General features: G+C 42.7%; 1 protein-coding gene across 9 annotated transcripts in view; it reads right to left on the bottom strand.

Moving 5' to 3' along the window:
• The window catches only part of ELMOD1 (ELMO domain containing 1), a 64,489-nt gene that overhangs the window by 27,390 nt on the left and 22,556 nt on the right, over positions 1-14,543 (bottom strand). For all 9 annotated transcript variants that reach the window (XM_055801627.1, XM_055801630.1, XM_055801633.1 and 6 more), the window contains one exon: positions 9,813-9,907. In XM_055801627.1, the coding sequence (XP_055657602.1) occupies positions 9,813-9,829 (17 nt within the window). In that variant the 5' untranslated portion in view covers positions 9,830-9,907. The remainder of the gene's footprint in view (positions 1-9,812; positions 9,908-14,543) is intronic.

Below are 14,543 nucleotides of genomic sequence, written 5' to 3' on the forward strand. Positions count from 1 at the left end.
CTACAAATATCTTAAGAGCAAGTGTCAAGAAAATGGGTCCAGGCTCTTCTCAGTAGTGCCCAGCAACAGGTCAAGGGGCAACAGGCACAAACTGCAACACAGGCAGTTCCACCTGAATATGAGGAAGAGCTGCTTCACCTTGAAGGTTACAGAGCACTGGGACAGGCTGCCCAGAGAGGTTGTGGAGTCTCCTTCTCTGGAGGCATTCAAAATCTGCCTGGATGTGATTCTGTGAAACCTGATCCAGATGAACCTGCTTTAGCAGGGGGGTGGACTAGATGATCTCTAGACATCCCCTCCAACCCTGAACATTCTGTGATGCACACAGGCCCAATCAACAAGCAGTTCAATTGCCAAGGATGCTGTATGAGTAGAAACACATGCAGCCATCCTCCCATAAGTCAGGGTTACACATTCCCAGTCATTGATGCCAGCAGTCACTTAGACATCAGAAGCTGCCTATTAGCTCCTGAGCAGTAACCAATGCAACTCAGTATAGTTCTCCCAACTGTGGCTCACAGAAAGTCACTGAGCTCTGAGAAAAATATACTTGTTACTTGGGTTCCAAGAAGAAAAAAGCAGAAAAAATGATCAGAAATGCAAAATATTCTGTAGAATTCACTTGCATGTCTTGAAGAGACTTATAGAATACCACCCAGCACTTAAAGCTACCACAACAATAGCCTGAAGTGCCAGGAAATGTAAAGGTTTCTTCTGTGTAATTAGAAAACATCACTTTAGGGCTGGGATATGCACTTATTTCACCTCTCCTTCTTCCCTGCTCTTCTACCTTTAACTCCTTCATATCTTCCCTGCTGTGTGTCACACTGTTTCTGAGCTCTAATTTTTTGCTAAGAACAGCTTTAACAAATAAAAAGAAATGAAACAAAAAAAAACCCCAACAACAACAGAAAAATTAGGTAGTCAGTACCCTGGCAAGGACTGTCAGGAATGCTGCAAAACCAAAGAAGCAATTGATCTTTATCAGCAATAACGGGGCACAGCAGAGGTTCTGGAGTGTTGGTTTCCATGAGGGAGCAGATGAACAAAGGTGGTTCTACAATTGCTGGGATCCTTGCAAGACACAGAGAAATTTAGAGCCAAATAGAAAACAAATTAAGAGTATCACTGCTGCAGTCACACCACTTCTATTCTCCACAGCACGTGTTGCTTTGCCTGGGGTAAAAAGCACACTGCAACAAGAAGCAGAGAGAACTGAGCATGTTGTTTCACACCCTGACATTGCAAATGGAAGGACAGAAGTGGTTCTCAGCATGGAGTCTCATGGTTTGCCCTTGTCTAACCCAACTGATGTTGGGCCAGTGTGATGGGAATGGCATACATGATGGTTATTAGAATTTACAACTCTTCCCAGTGACAGTATGACATCACGTTTTCATGAAAGCTGGCTTTTTATTTAAAGGTCACTGGCTCTAGACAGCCTTTTCCATGATAAACAGGCAGAAGCAAAACTGAGCAAAAGGTTTCCAAAGTTGTGAAGCTCATTCCTGATGTGAAAAAAATTAAAGATTGATTACTGTGCAACATTTTTGAAACTAATAAAAGTGTTTCATCCCCTCACTAATTTCAGAACCTTAGTATTTTCAAAGCTAGTAAAAAACAGAACAAATACTTTGGGTAAAATGAAAACTTCAACTAAATACTCAGTGCTAGTGACTACACCTACAATTGGGGTGGGGTGGGGCGTGAAAGAAGCAAAGCCCAACAAAATATTTTAAATACTTTAAAATAATGAAATAAAAGTCACAATCTACTTACACATTGTTTTCTTTCCTGTATGTACTCTTTTAGGTCCTATGGATAGGAAAGATTCTTACACAACTATCTTTCCTGATGGACAGACTCAGCTCAGAGAAGGAAGTATTGTACACAAATATTTCCCTCCTTAGAATTCTGATTATAGCTTGAGAAATCAAGGATGCATCAGTTATGGATGACAAGCTATCAACATAGGTGAGTGAGCAAGTGGCACTACCCTGCTAGGAGCTAATTAACCTAGCTATCTTTAGTTTATTTGTATAACTTACAGTGTATATACAAGGTCAAACAAGAAGTAACATACAAACACACCAATCTGCCACAGGCAAATCTGCTATTAGCTCCTTTACAAAACAAGAAATTTTTTTCATTCTTTGCCTTTGCAGACTTGACAACTGAAATCCATCTTATCTCTTCATTTAGACATGAAAGCAAGTCACCGTGGCAACGAAGGAAGACATAAGAGTAGTTTTTAACAGCAGCTTTCCACACATTCCCTACTCTCGCTTTTTGCTTGCTTGATTTTCATTTCATCTGATGTGACTCCAGTAAGACAAATCTTATGCTTAAAATCTGCTAGTGCTTACAGACTGTTTTGCAGTTGATCAAGAGAAGGTGTCAGGTTTCTAGAATTAATGGAAAAAACCTAGGTGTCTGCTACAGTTGGTTCTCCAAGTTGTTATTATTTCAGATGTTTAAGATAAGTTATAGTCAAAATGAAAGTGTCACTAACAGACTCCTCAAAACCCCCATACAAAGATGAAAGCACTGAAAGATTAAATATTTTACTGAGAAACAGTTTTTATGAAATAAGATTTATTTCAGACTTTAGTTATAATTCATATCAGAGCAAGCTGAGAAAGAAAAGAAACCTAGAACAGCTGATTTTATTTAGACATTGCCTTGGAACAAAGAGTCCTGCAGTTCGCTGGCCAACAGCACTCCCCTGAATTTAGCAGTTTAGAGTTATTCCAAGTACTGGACTGTTTTTAAAAAAAAAAAAAAAGCTTCTCATTCCACTGGAAAGCAGCAGCTGTTTAAAACAAGTAGATGAAAACCCGTAGATGAACTTCTGTTAATTAAGGATCCTCCAGTCTAAAATTATATTCTTATAAAAGATCTAGATATCAAAGTAGCTGCTGTTTGTGGAAGCACAGCCCCTTTCTTCACTATTCAGATGTGTAGTACAATCCTGGGAAAGGCAGGAATAAAGAAAGCAATTGAGACTGAGAAATGAGACTGCACAAGCAACTGATTCAATTTAGGACTTATTCTGAAGTTTTGAAATGGTTCAGATACTGTAGGACTTCAGTTTATTAAAAGCAGTCTTACTGCATGGCACCGCAACATGTACCTTCTCTTATCTTTTTAATTGTCTCATTCAATGGCTGAACTTTGTGTTAGAAATGTATTGAGACACATTTTAAATTACTTTTACAACAACAATTTCACTTCCCAGTTAAAGTAGAGACGGTGACTGTCAGCAAAGGTAGGTAACTTCAGAGCTGAGCCATTTTGCAAGAGATAAAGGGTGCCTTTCAGAGTAAGCCTTAAAGAGAAAACACACATACAAACACATCCCCAGCGCCAAAACTAAGCCACCTGCCCCATGGGTCAAGTAAATACACATCAAAAGCAATAAAACACTACGTCATAAGTTTTAAAAGGGATATTAAATACTTGTCTATTGTCCTAAATATCAGTAGGAACAAATTTATCACCTTCATGTAAAACATAGTTTAGCCAGTATTGTCAATAGCATGAAGCAAATATTTTTACTTCCTTTAAATATGAGGATGTACAAGTGTTACTTTGATAAAACTAAGCAATTGCTTCAATTGCAGAAGACTAGTCAATGCTCAAAGTTTTACCTTTCCCATTGCTTTTTATGTAAGGCCCTTAAAGCTCCATATGTTTGTGGATGATAATACAGATTGTAGTCTATACTCAGCCTCAGTGAGACACATCTGGAGTACTGTGTTCAGAGCTCCCCAGTACTAGAGACATAGGCATACAGAAGAGGTCCAACAAAGGGCCACAAAGGTGATAAAGGGACTGGGAGCATTTGTTGGAGGACATACTGAGAGCTAGGGGCTCAGGGGGATCTTACCTATGTGCATAAATACCTGTTGGGAGTAGCAAAGACAACAAACTCCTCCCTGTGGTGCCCATCGACAGGACAAGCAGCCATGGGCACAGACAAATGCAGGAATTACATCTAAACATAAAGGTGTTCTTTTAATTTTTCTTGTTACTGGTTTTAAATTGTAAGAGTCACTACCTAAACTCCAGGTTTGATGTTTTGATTGTCTAGAGCTTAAGAGTGGTGACAACAAGGTTGAGTGTTTATCGGTAAGAATCAGGGGGATGGCGAACAGGGCAGATATGGTGGGAGTCTGTTACAGACTGCCCAACCATGATGAAGAGGTAGAAGAAATATTCTTTAGAGCAGCTGGTAGATCTCACAATTGTTAGCCCTTATTCCTGTGGGGAACTTCACCTTACCAGGTGTCTACTGGAAACACAGTCTAGGAGGTTCCTGGAGTGTGTGGAAGATAACCTCCGGGCACAGCTGGTGAGCCAGCCAACTAGGGAAGACACCTCGCTGGATCTGTTGATTGTGAACAGAGGAGGACTGGCGGGGAATGTGATGACTGGAGCCTGTCTTGGGCATAGCGATCACAAAATGACAGGATTTTTCATTCTCGGAGAAGTAAGGAGGGGGATCAGCAGAGCTGCCACCTTGGACTTCCGGAGGGCAGATGTTGGTCTGATTAGGAGCCTGGTTGGCAGAGTCCCTTGGGAGGCACCCCTGAAGGGCAAAGGGGTCCAGGAAGGCCAGTCCTTCTTCAGGAAAGAAATCTTAAAGGTGCCGGAGCTGGCTGTCCCCATATGCTGGAAGACAAGCCCGTGGGGTAGAAGACCAGCCGGGCTGAACAGAGAGCTTTGGCTGGAACTCAGGGGGGAAAAAAAAGGAGAGTTGATGACCCTGGGAAGGAGGGGCAGGCAACTCAGGAGGACTGCAAGGAAGCTGTGAGGTTATGCAGGGAGAAAATAGGAAGGACCAAGGCCAGTGAGAACTTAATCTGGCTACTGCCATAATAGACAACAGAAAATGTTTCTGTAAATACTTGAGAAGGGCTAAGGAGAATCTCTGTCTTCTATGGCATGTGGGGGAAACCACAGTGACAAAGGGCGAGGAAGAGGCTGAGGTACTCGATGCCACCTTTGTCTCAGTCTTCAATAGCAAGACCAGTTGTGCTCAGGGTACCCAGCCCCCTGAGCGGAAGGACAGGGGCAGGGGGCAGAATGAAGCCCCCAGAATCCAAGGGGAAAGGGTCAGGCACCCGCTACAACACTTTGGTACACACAAGTCTATGGGGCCAGATGGGATCCACCCAAGGGCGCTGGCAGAGCTGGCAGAAGTGCTGACCCGCCACTTCCCATCAGTTATCATTAGTCCTGGCTAACCAGGTGACTGGAAGTCAGCAAACGTGACATCCACCTGCAAGAAAGGCCAGAAGGAGGATCTGGGGAGCTAGAGGCTGCCAGCCTGACCTCGGTGCAGAGGAAGGGTGTGGAGCAGGTCATCTCAAGTGCCTTTACGCAGCACGTACAGGACCACCGGGGGATCGGGCCCAGCCAGCAGGGGGTTATGAAAGGCAGGTCCTGCTTGACAGACCTGATCTCCTTCTACGGCAAGGTAACGGGCTTTGTGGATGAGGGAAGGGCCGTGGATGTTGTCTGCCTGGGCCTTAGTAAAGCCTTTGACACGGTTTCCCCACGCAGTCTCCTGGAGAACCTGGCTGCCTGTGGCTTGGGTGGGAGCAGTCTGTTCTGGGTAACCAGCTGGTTGGACGGCCAGGCCCGGAGAGCGGTGGTGAACGGGGTTCAATGCAGCTGGCGGCTGGTCACACGTGGTGTTCCCCAGGGCTCAGTACCGGGGCCAGTTCTGTTTAATATCCTTATCCATGATCTGGACAAGGGGCTTGAGTGCACCCTCCCTGAGTCTGCAGAGGACCCCAAGTTGGGTGGGAGTGTTGATCTCCTTGAGGGTAGAAAGGCTCTGCAGAAGAATCTGGACAGGCTGGATGGATGATGGGCCGAGGCCAGTGGTGTGAGGTTCAACCAGGCTCAGTGCCGGGCCCTGCCCGTGGGTCACACCAGCCCCAGGCAGCGCTACAGGCTGGGGCAGGGGGCTGGGAACTGCCCGGTGGGAAAGGGCCTGGGGGTGCTGGCTGACAGCCGGCTGGGCATGAGCCCCCAGTGTGCCCAGGTGGCCAGGGGGCCAGCAGCGTCCTGGCTGGTGTCAGAAACAGTGTGGCCAGCAGGGCCAGGGCAGTGACCGCCCCCTGTACCGGGCACTGGTGAGGCCGCACCTCGAACCCTGGGTTCAGTGTTGGGCCCCTCGCTGCAGGAGGGACGTCAAGGGGCTGGAGCGTGTCCAGGGAAGGGCAGCGGGGCTGGGGCACAAGTCTTCTAAGGAAACTGGGGTTGCTTAGCCTGGAGAACAGGAGGCTGAGGGGAGACCTTATCGCTGTCTACAACTACCTGAGAGGAAGTTTTAGCAAGGTGGGGGTTGGTCTCTTTTCCCAAGTAAAAAGTGATAGGACAAGAGGAGATGGCCTCCAGTTGTGCCAGGGGAGGTTTAGGTTGGCTATTAGGAAAGAATCTCTTCAACGAAAGGTTTTGAACAGGTGGTCCAGGGAAGTGGTTGAGTCACCATCCCTGGAGATATTTAAAAGATGTGTAGAGGTGGTGTTTAAGGACATGCTTTAGTGGTGAAATTGGCAGTGCTAGGCTCATGGTTGGATTCGATGATCTTAAAGCTCTTTCCCAACCTAAATGATTCTATGATTCTAAACAATCATAACAGGTTATTCAGAGAAGCTGCAGAGTCTCAATCCCTGGCGATTCTTAAAACATGACTGGACACAGCCCTGAGCAATCTGTTGTGACTGATCCTGTTTTGAGCAAGGGGATTGGACTTGATTTCCATAGCTGCCTTTCAGCCTCACTAACCACAGGATCACAGAATGGTTGAAGGATAAACATACTCTCAAATGGAAAGGTCTGGATGAAAAAAGAGAATTCAGCGATATTAAATACAAAACAGACTTTTTAAAAAGTTGGACAGGAGATATCAAGCTGGTAAAAAGTCATGTTAATGGTCCAACAGATAAATAGTAAGCACAGCAGAAGTAGCACACAAGTTACACCAATTCCTCATTACCTGCACTCACATCTGCAGTATTTTGTTTAGAAGACAAACTGTAGTAGCAGAGCGCCCTAATGCAGCATGCACTTTGATAGTAGCAGCAGAGACTGCAGCATGCCTCCAATGCACAAACCTGACTCACAGCTGAGTGCCAAGTCTGCCTACATGTGAGAGTCTTCCCTTACAAGCTGGATTTTAAAGCTGTTGAAAGTCCTTCTTGAGTCTCCAAGTGAATACCTGTTGTGTGAAGTTACTGCAGGTAAACTACCATCATAACTCAGAGAGCAGTTAAGGTTATCTTAACTTTACAGATGAAAACCCTGCTCCTCTCTATATACATTTTATGGCATTTTCTATGACACAGTCAACAAGATGACTTGCAGTTTGTGTAGACTTAACTCATTGGTTTTAAACACAGAGAGATCTATGCCATTAGCATCTGCTGCTCCAGCGTCTCCTCCATGTTGTGCAACAGCAAAAACACTGTGCCACTGACCAGTCCTTGCCATCAGTACAGCATGTTCAGCCCTGCATCTGATCTTCACAAACAGTTAATCATGCTTTTAGTAAGCTCTGGGGCGGCTGCTGCTATTAGTAATGGACAAATGCTAGCGGACACAGCATACATTAACTTGTTTCCAGCTATTTCCAAGTTGGAAGGCTTAATATCTTTGTCTCACATGTATTATCTCCACGCAGCTCCAAACTTCACTGCCTTATTTCCTATCATATAAACCTGCAACCACAACATATACAACAGAACTCAGTATCCCCAGTGAAGTGCTTTTCTTGGAGGATGACCCCAGTTTATTTCATCTCCCCACGTCTTCTATACTCACAAAATATGAGCAGTACAGTACTCATATTAATTCATGTCAAAGGACTGACGTAAAATAAAATGCCTCTAAGTAACACAACAGCTTTACTGTTTCAACAGTGCTTTCCCATTTGAGGTGCTCTGTATTCCCCACCTCCCAGCCATCTGACTTTCTGTTCAGCATTTAGAATACTGGATTTACCATGACAAAGTTTTAGATTGTACTATTTAGATAAGCAATTGCTTATTGATAAATTGATCTACCTTGGCTACTTAAAAGAAGCTACTACCATCAAGATCTCTCAAATCTTTTAGGATTCACTGACTTTAGAAATACTATGGCAAAAAAAGTAGGAGATAGTTCCTTCAAGACAGCCTCAGGAATCCAACTATTCAGAACAGCACTCTTTCTCCAACATGGAAAAACACCAAGGACAGCTAAAGGAGGGCAGAAACAAGCAGTTTCAAGGTAAAAGCAAAATGTTTACTGTAGTCTGGAAAAGCTGGCAACTTAGAAGTTGTCAGCAGCTCAGTTTCTCCATCATGAGGAAACAAAATTTCATTAGGCTCAAAAGATACCAGGTCATTATGGGAGCAAGCTGTAACACACTCCGTGACCCCACCTGGAGGCTCTCACCCCACCCACAGTATGCTAAAGTCCCATTTGTGCAAGATTCATGACCCACATCCCTTATGGCACCAATCTGTGACCTTGGGTCAGGCTGCTGAGCAAGTCTGCACAAAGAAACAAAGGTAAAAATTGTAGGAGGCAAGACTGTTGAGATGGCAATTACTAGCAGGATCCAAGAAGGAAGGCTCCAAAATGGGGATAAAATTGTGAAAGGAAAAAGCACTGCAGGGATTAGCCTGGCTAGTTGCAAACCATAAGGTCACCAGACCAGTATTGATAGAGTTTGTGGAAGACTGAGGCCCATCCAGGATCTACAGAGCTGCAGGGGCCAATCCTTTCCCTCCTGACTGGTGCCTATCATGGTGGTGAGCATACTAATGCTTTGCCTAATGGCTCATTAAATCTCAGCTGTCTTTTGTGGGTGTTAGCAAATAAGTAATTGCTTTATGCTTTTAACCTGCATATGTTCTGCTTACAGTGTCCTTTTGCAGCTGGCTCAAGATACCTGAGGAAACTGACCCAAACACTCCACAGAAATGCTTAAGCCAAGGCTAGCTTGGCAGCAAAATCATTACAGATGATCAGCCTAGAGATAATGATCCTGATAACCATAACGTATAAGATTTTTTGCTATAAACAGTCTAAAAAGAAAAATATAGTGACAGATGCTCTATACAGAAACATATGTTTCATCCCTCTTGAAAGGTTTTTCCCATCCAGACAGAATATGATTTCTTTGGTTTATAGACAAATTAAGCTCTTGATCTGTATTGTTATTCTAGGAGTGCTCAACTCTCTCCACTGACTATAGAACCAAGACAACATGAACTCTCTGCACCTACAGCTGTTGTCTGCAAATCCCTCATTCTATCCCTAGTTTATACAGAAAGAGCTGCAAGTCATACACAGGAGCAAGGAATAGGCTTTTCTCCCCAAATTGAGTACGATCAGCTTCAAAAACATTTTCACCTTTTCACCAAGCATGTCCCCTTTTGCACTTTCACAAATAACACTCCAAAAATCCAGACAGCAGACAAGAATGGGGAAAAAACCACCCAACATTTTTCAAGTGCTATTGTATGTTACTATTTCTGCTATTTTTCCCCTGATTTATCAGGCACAAGTGATTTGATACATCACTACTCCAATCCCACAAGACAATTCCCACATTCTCTACTTCTATAAAGAACTGGAAAGGAAATGTTAAAATAAAAGTTTTAATTAAATAGCAAAATCTAGGTGAACAGAAAGCAAACTAGTTTACACCACGTTCTGTACTACCGGTAACCACTGAATCACTTAACTGACTGCCGCACAGAAGTAATTAGAATAATGTAACACTTTTGAAAAAAATACAGAACAGTTACCTCAGGAAGTGTTTCATGGTGATGGTTTGGTTTATGTTGCTGGAGTCGTACCCTGTTGATCACCGATGACGTCTTCTTTCCAGGTGATATCAGTGCTGTAAAAATAGAATTGAGATGTATTTACTAACAGGGGAAAAAAGAAAAGTTACTTCAGTTTTCTAAATTATTTTTGAAACAAACATCTATGGAAATTCATAGCAAAGATGTTAAGGAATCTTATGTCAATAAAAACAGACTGAAAAAAACCAACATAATTTGTCCGCACTCCTCAGCCTGAGCATATACTTTGACCAGACTGTACTACCCTTGTCTCTTTTCTGAGAAGTAAAAATTTGAATAAGAGTACAGAAATAAGTGAGAAAACTTGAAGAAAAATCTAGACAGTTTCAAATACTTCTTGTGTTCTTCAAACACATGTCTGGTTCACAGCAGCTTCCAAGCAGCAGTTTGAAGAGACACTAGGCTCACTACTGTTAGAAGCCCTCTGTCCCCCAGAATTTGCAACAGTGCTTAGAGACCTTGGGTAAAAGTAGTACCTAAGCAAAGAGCTACTAGTGGGTTCTGATTTAATTCACTACAGTAGATGTCAGGTAATCAATTTTCCTGGTGACCAGCTTTATTAAATGACACATGAGGTCCTAAAATAGATACAGTTGACCAGGTTGCCCATCTGTCCTGACATCTGGTGTCCTACAGTTAATATTCATTATGATTACCATCTAGCTCCAGTAGAGGAGAGGAACAGGAAGAAACATCATAAATATAACCCTGCCCAGGCACTGCAGACTCTCCCCAGTCACCACCCCCTTACTTCAGGTTTCTAAGATGGAGTATTCACAAACAAGTGATATTTGACTAAGAGATGTAGACTTCTCAGATTACTGTACTTCATTTGCTGCAAAAGGCAACAAAACATCTTTACTTGCTGCCAGAAAACAGGATACCACTACACACCTGCTAGTGGGACAGCTTAATCCAAGACAAAGGCAACAAGATCACACTTTCAAGCTCTATACTAGTACAAACACACACAGGCCTGAGTGAAAGCTATGCTGTTAAGAGACCATTTAAGAGCCCGGGTTGTTTTTTTTTTTTATTATTAGCATTGCATGCAGCATGCTGAAAAGCACCTGAAGGCCTTAAATAACTAGCCTCTTTGGTCACAAAGTTATAGATCTAGAGAACCTCAAATCTATTTTCTTTCACAGGGCCTATCAACACTGAAGAGATAAAAACCTTCTCACCCTACCGTGTTCTCATATTCTTTCCCTTTTGTAACTTGTGAGTTTTATATCATGCTGTTGCCTGCTGACAGGAACAGAACAAGTTTAGAAAAATGCAGCTATCTTGTTGGATTACATCACATACATCTTGCTAAAAATACATAATCCCCGAACAGTGGAAGCTTCATTCATTTATATTGTTTTTGACTGGCTGAATCATGTTACTGTCCCCTGAATACAGCTGTAATTGGTGCTGACTGCAGTGACGCCTGCTTGCAAGGGCAGAGAGATGCTAATATCCAACTCCGGTTCATTAATGAACTGGAGTAGGCAGGCTCCTAACGCTTCCTGCTGCAGCCTTTGATAGGTCTTCAGTGACAGCAAACATAGGAGATAGGCAAAAACTGGAGGGGATGTAACCTGCTCCCATTTCTCCAGTCTAATAATTTGCTGTTCTAAAGATACAGTTTGTGAAAGATTCTCACAGCCGAGTCTCAGCTTTTTAGCATCAATTTGAGCAAAGGAAGCTTCACCACAGTATTTGACCTGTAAGGGCAACAGTGTAAAGAATACACCAGAAGTGCCAGGAGCTGTCAAATCAACCTCCTCTGAAAGTATGTGCCAGCCCCAGCCTCTGAGGTCAGCTCCTTGATTCTGATCAAGGCTTTTGCTGAAAATGATGCTGCTTTTTTACTACTGCTTTAAAGAGAAGAGAAATTCCACTTGCCTGAACTCCAGAACTGGCTTACCCAAATGTGGCATGGTAGGAGCTTCAAGATACTTGCCCTTCAAGAACAGCTACCAGCTATAGCCAATTATAAATTTGTTTTGAATACTCATTAAAAATTAGACTGTTTAAACCCCTGTATTTTAAGAAGTCAACATTGCTGTTCATAAACCCTTGCCTTCTACCCAGAAAGATAAACTCAAAGGAACGTCATTGGTTACACAGAAAAAAACATAACTAAGTGACACCACAAGCATGACAAGTGGTTAAAAGTGCCAATTTTGAATCTCTTTATGAGCACACCCTTGGAATTACAAGAATAATTCTCCTTGCTTTCTCCCTTTTAATTGAAAGGGGGCAGGGTGGGGAAGTCACCAAAGAAACTTTACAGCTGAAGTCCTGATGCCACAGAAGGCAACATCAAAGTTCTCCAGCTTAGAGAGGAACAGTTCACCCTGCAGGCTTCAACAGCGAGTCCCGACAGCACAGGCCCAGACAATAACCAGGTCCACAGAAAGTCTATGGCCTCAAAAGCAGTTTCCTCCACTGGAACACAAAACAATCAAATTCCACCTGACTCTACCAAGAAGATTTCAAGGCCTAGAGGCAAGACTTCCAGCACAAACAAAAGCACAGAAAGCCTATGCTGCTGTCTTCGTTCGTAAGGTAAAAAGTTTAATGTCTGGCAGACAGGCTTTGTAAACGCTGTCATCTGCTAAGTACAGGGATAGAAACTGATGCCATGCTCTGCAATTCTTGCAATAATTCACTTACGAGGACACACACACGACAAAGTTATTGACATCTAGGCTAGATTGGGAAGCCAAATCAGAAGGTGAGAGTTTACGGTCATCTTCAAACAAGTAGGACTGGCAGGCAGCATTCCCCCATTTCCATATACCTCTACTGAATTCCTCCAGGGGAAATCAGTAAAGATTTTCTGTGAAGAAAACAGCCTTTAAACTCTTCAAAAAGACTGTTACCACAATTCACAGCTAAATTCAACTATGCATAAACCTGTAGAGCCACAAGACCTAATTTCTGCCAATCTCTTTTCCTCTCAAAATAGATTTAAATGAAAAAAAGAAATAAAATTCCATACAAAATAAATGAGTACTCTATCTTCCAGTAAAGTTGTTACAGCATCTCAGTGAACAAGAGCAGCTATATAGCTTTGGATTGCATGAACACCACTTCAGAGTTTGCCCAAAACGTTTCAGTCAATTGCCATTACATGTGCTGAGAAAAAGAAAAAAAAAAAGCATTTGTGGCTAGGGAGAGGGACTTGACCTCTTGTCTTCTTAAGGAAAGAGCTTCCTTAGCAAGTTGGACATCTGCAGATCAGGAAGGCTTTAAGGTCCACTTGCAGGAAAAGAACACACATATGTGAGTTTTCTACAAGTGATAGATAATCAGGGTAACAAATGTTTGTAAGCTTTTTGAAAGAGCAAGCACAACAAGTACACAATTTAGCTGAGAAGCTGACAGCAGTTATGGACTTGGGGAGACTGAAATACAAGTTTCTGAAGACTCAACTTCCTGCGCTTCTGTCGGAAAATACTAGACTCTTAGCAGGACACTCAGAGCCAGCAGGTATCCAGTGGGGACCAGCCTGTTGGCCACAGCACCCACCCACCACTGAGGAGCCCGAGTTTGTGCTTTTACATAGTTTCACTAATGTGAACTTGCAGCTGTGTTTTTCTGCAGACTAAGAAAATGCTTCAGCTTTAAGCTATACACATTCACGTTTTCTCAACAAGAAACCTGCGAGAAAACTTCCCCTCTTCTCCTTTTGTCAGCAGCTTTTCAGCCCTTTCTGATTTTAAGTCATGCAGTTGGAGCAAGCCTAAAGACAAGTAGGTTTGACCTTGTTAGCCATCCTTCATTAATTCCCTAGAAGTAGCTTAAGCCAACAACACAGTTCCACTACTGAAAACCCCTTGGCCTTATGTAAAAAGTTTGCTCTTTGGCATGAAACAACTCATGTTCTAAGGCTCCAAGACTGAGGGTGACAGAGCAAGGATGCTGTTTGGATCTCCCATACACTCAAGTTTCTCAGCTTGCAGGATTTTATCCTACACCACACCACTTCCACAAATCAACCTCCTCCTCCCTCCAACACCACACCCACATACCCATTCACTGCCAATTGTTTCATCCAGTTTATCTTCAACTAGACAGGAGTTTCCCTTCCTAAAACTAGCTCCAGCTTTTCTTGGAAGAGAAGCAGTACTACTATTATCACATAAAACAGCAAAACCATCCAAGATCTGTCTCAAAACAGAAATGAAGCTTTCCCTAAATAAAAAAATGTTAACTATTTCAATTCCTGTGACTCTATGATCCTTTACATAGTATAGCAAAACATGCATCAATGTGAAAGGTGAACAATTGCTGGAGGCTAAAAGAAGTCAAGAGTAAGCCTTAAAAGTCGCCTCTATCTGAAACAGAGGGTTTGCTTTGTTTGTCTTCAAGAGACCTGCAGATACACCTGAGTGAAAAAGTTGTGTTATTTAATAGAAATCACGATATTTGCAGAGTAAAATATAAAACCAAACTAGTTTTCTTCCCAATGTTTGTCTTGTAAGCTAATGGCTCACCTGGCATGTTGTAAACATTTTAGAAGGTTTGTATTCTAATTATAAAGAAAAAGTAGCTATGCTGAAGAGGCAAAATCAGAACCATTAAGATGAGCAGGCTGAATATAAGACTTTGTTTAGGTGGATCATTAGATGACAGTTCATCCAAACTTTCCTCCTCACAAAAAAATAAAAAAAGGAC

The sequence above is a fragment of the Falco peregrinus genome, chromosome 4 (genome assembly GCF_023634155.1).
Source record: "Falco peregrinus isolate bFalPer1 chromosome 4, bFalPer1.pri, whole genome shotgun sequence".
NCBI classification, from domain to species: Eukaryota; Metazoa; Chordata; class Aves; order Falconiformes; family Falconidae; genus Falco; species Falco peregrinus.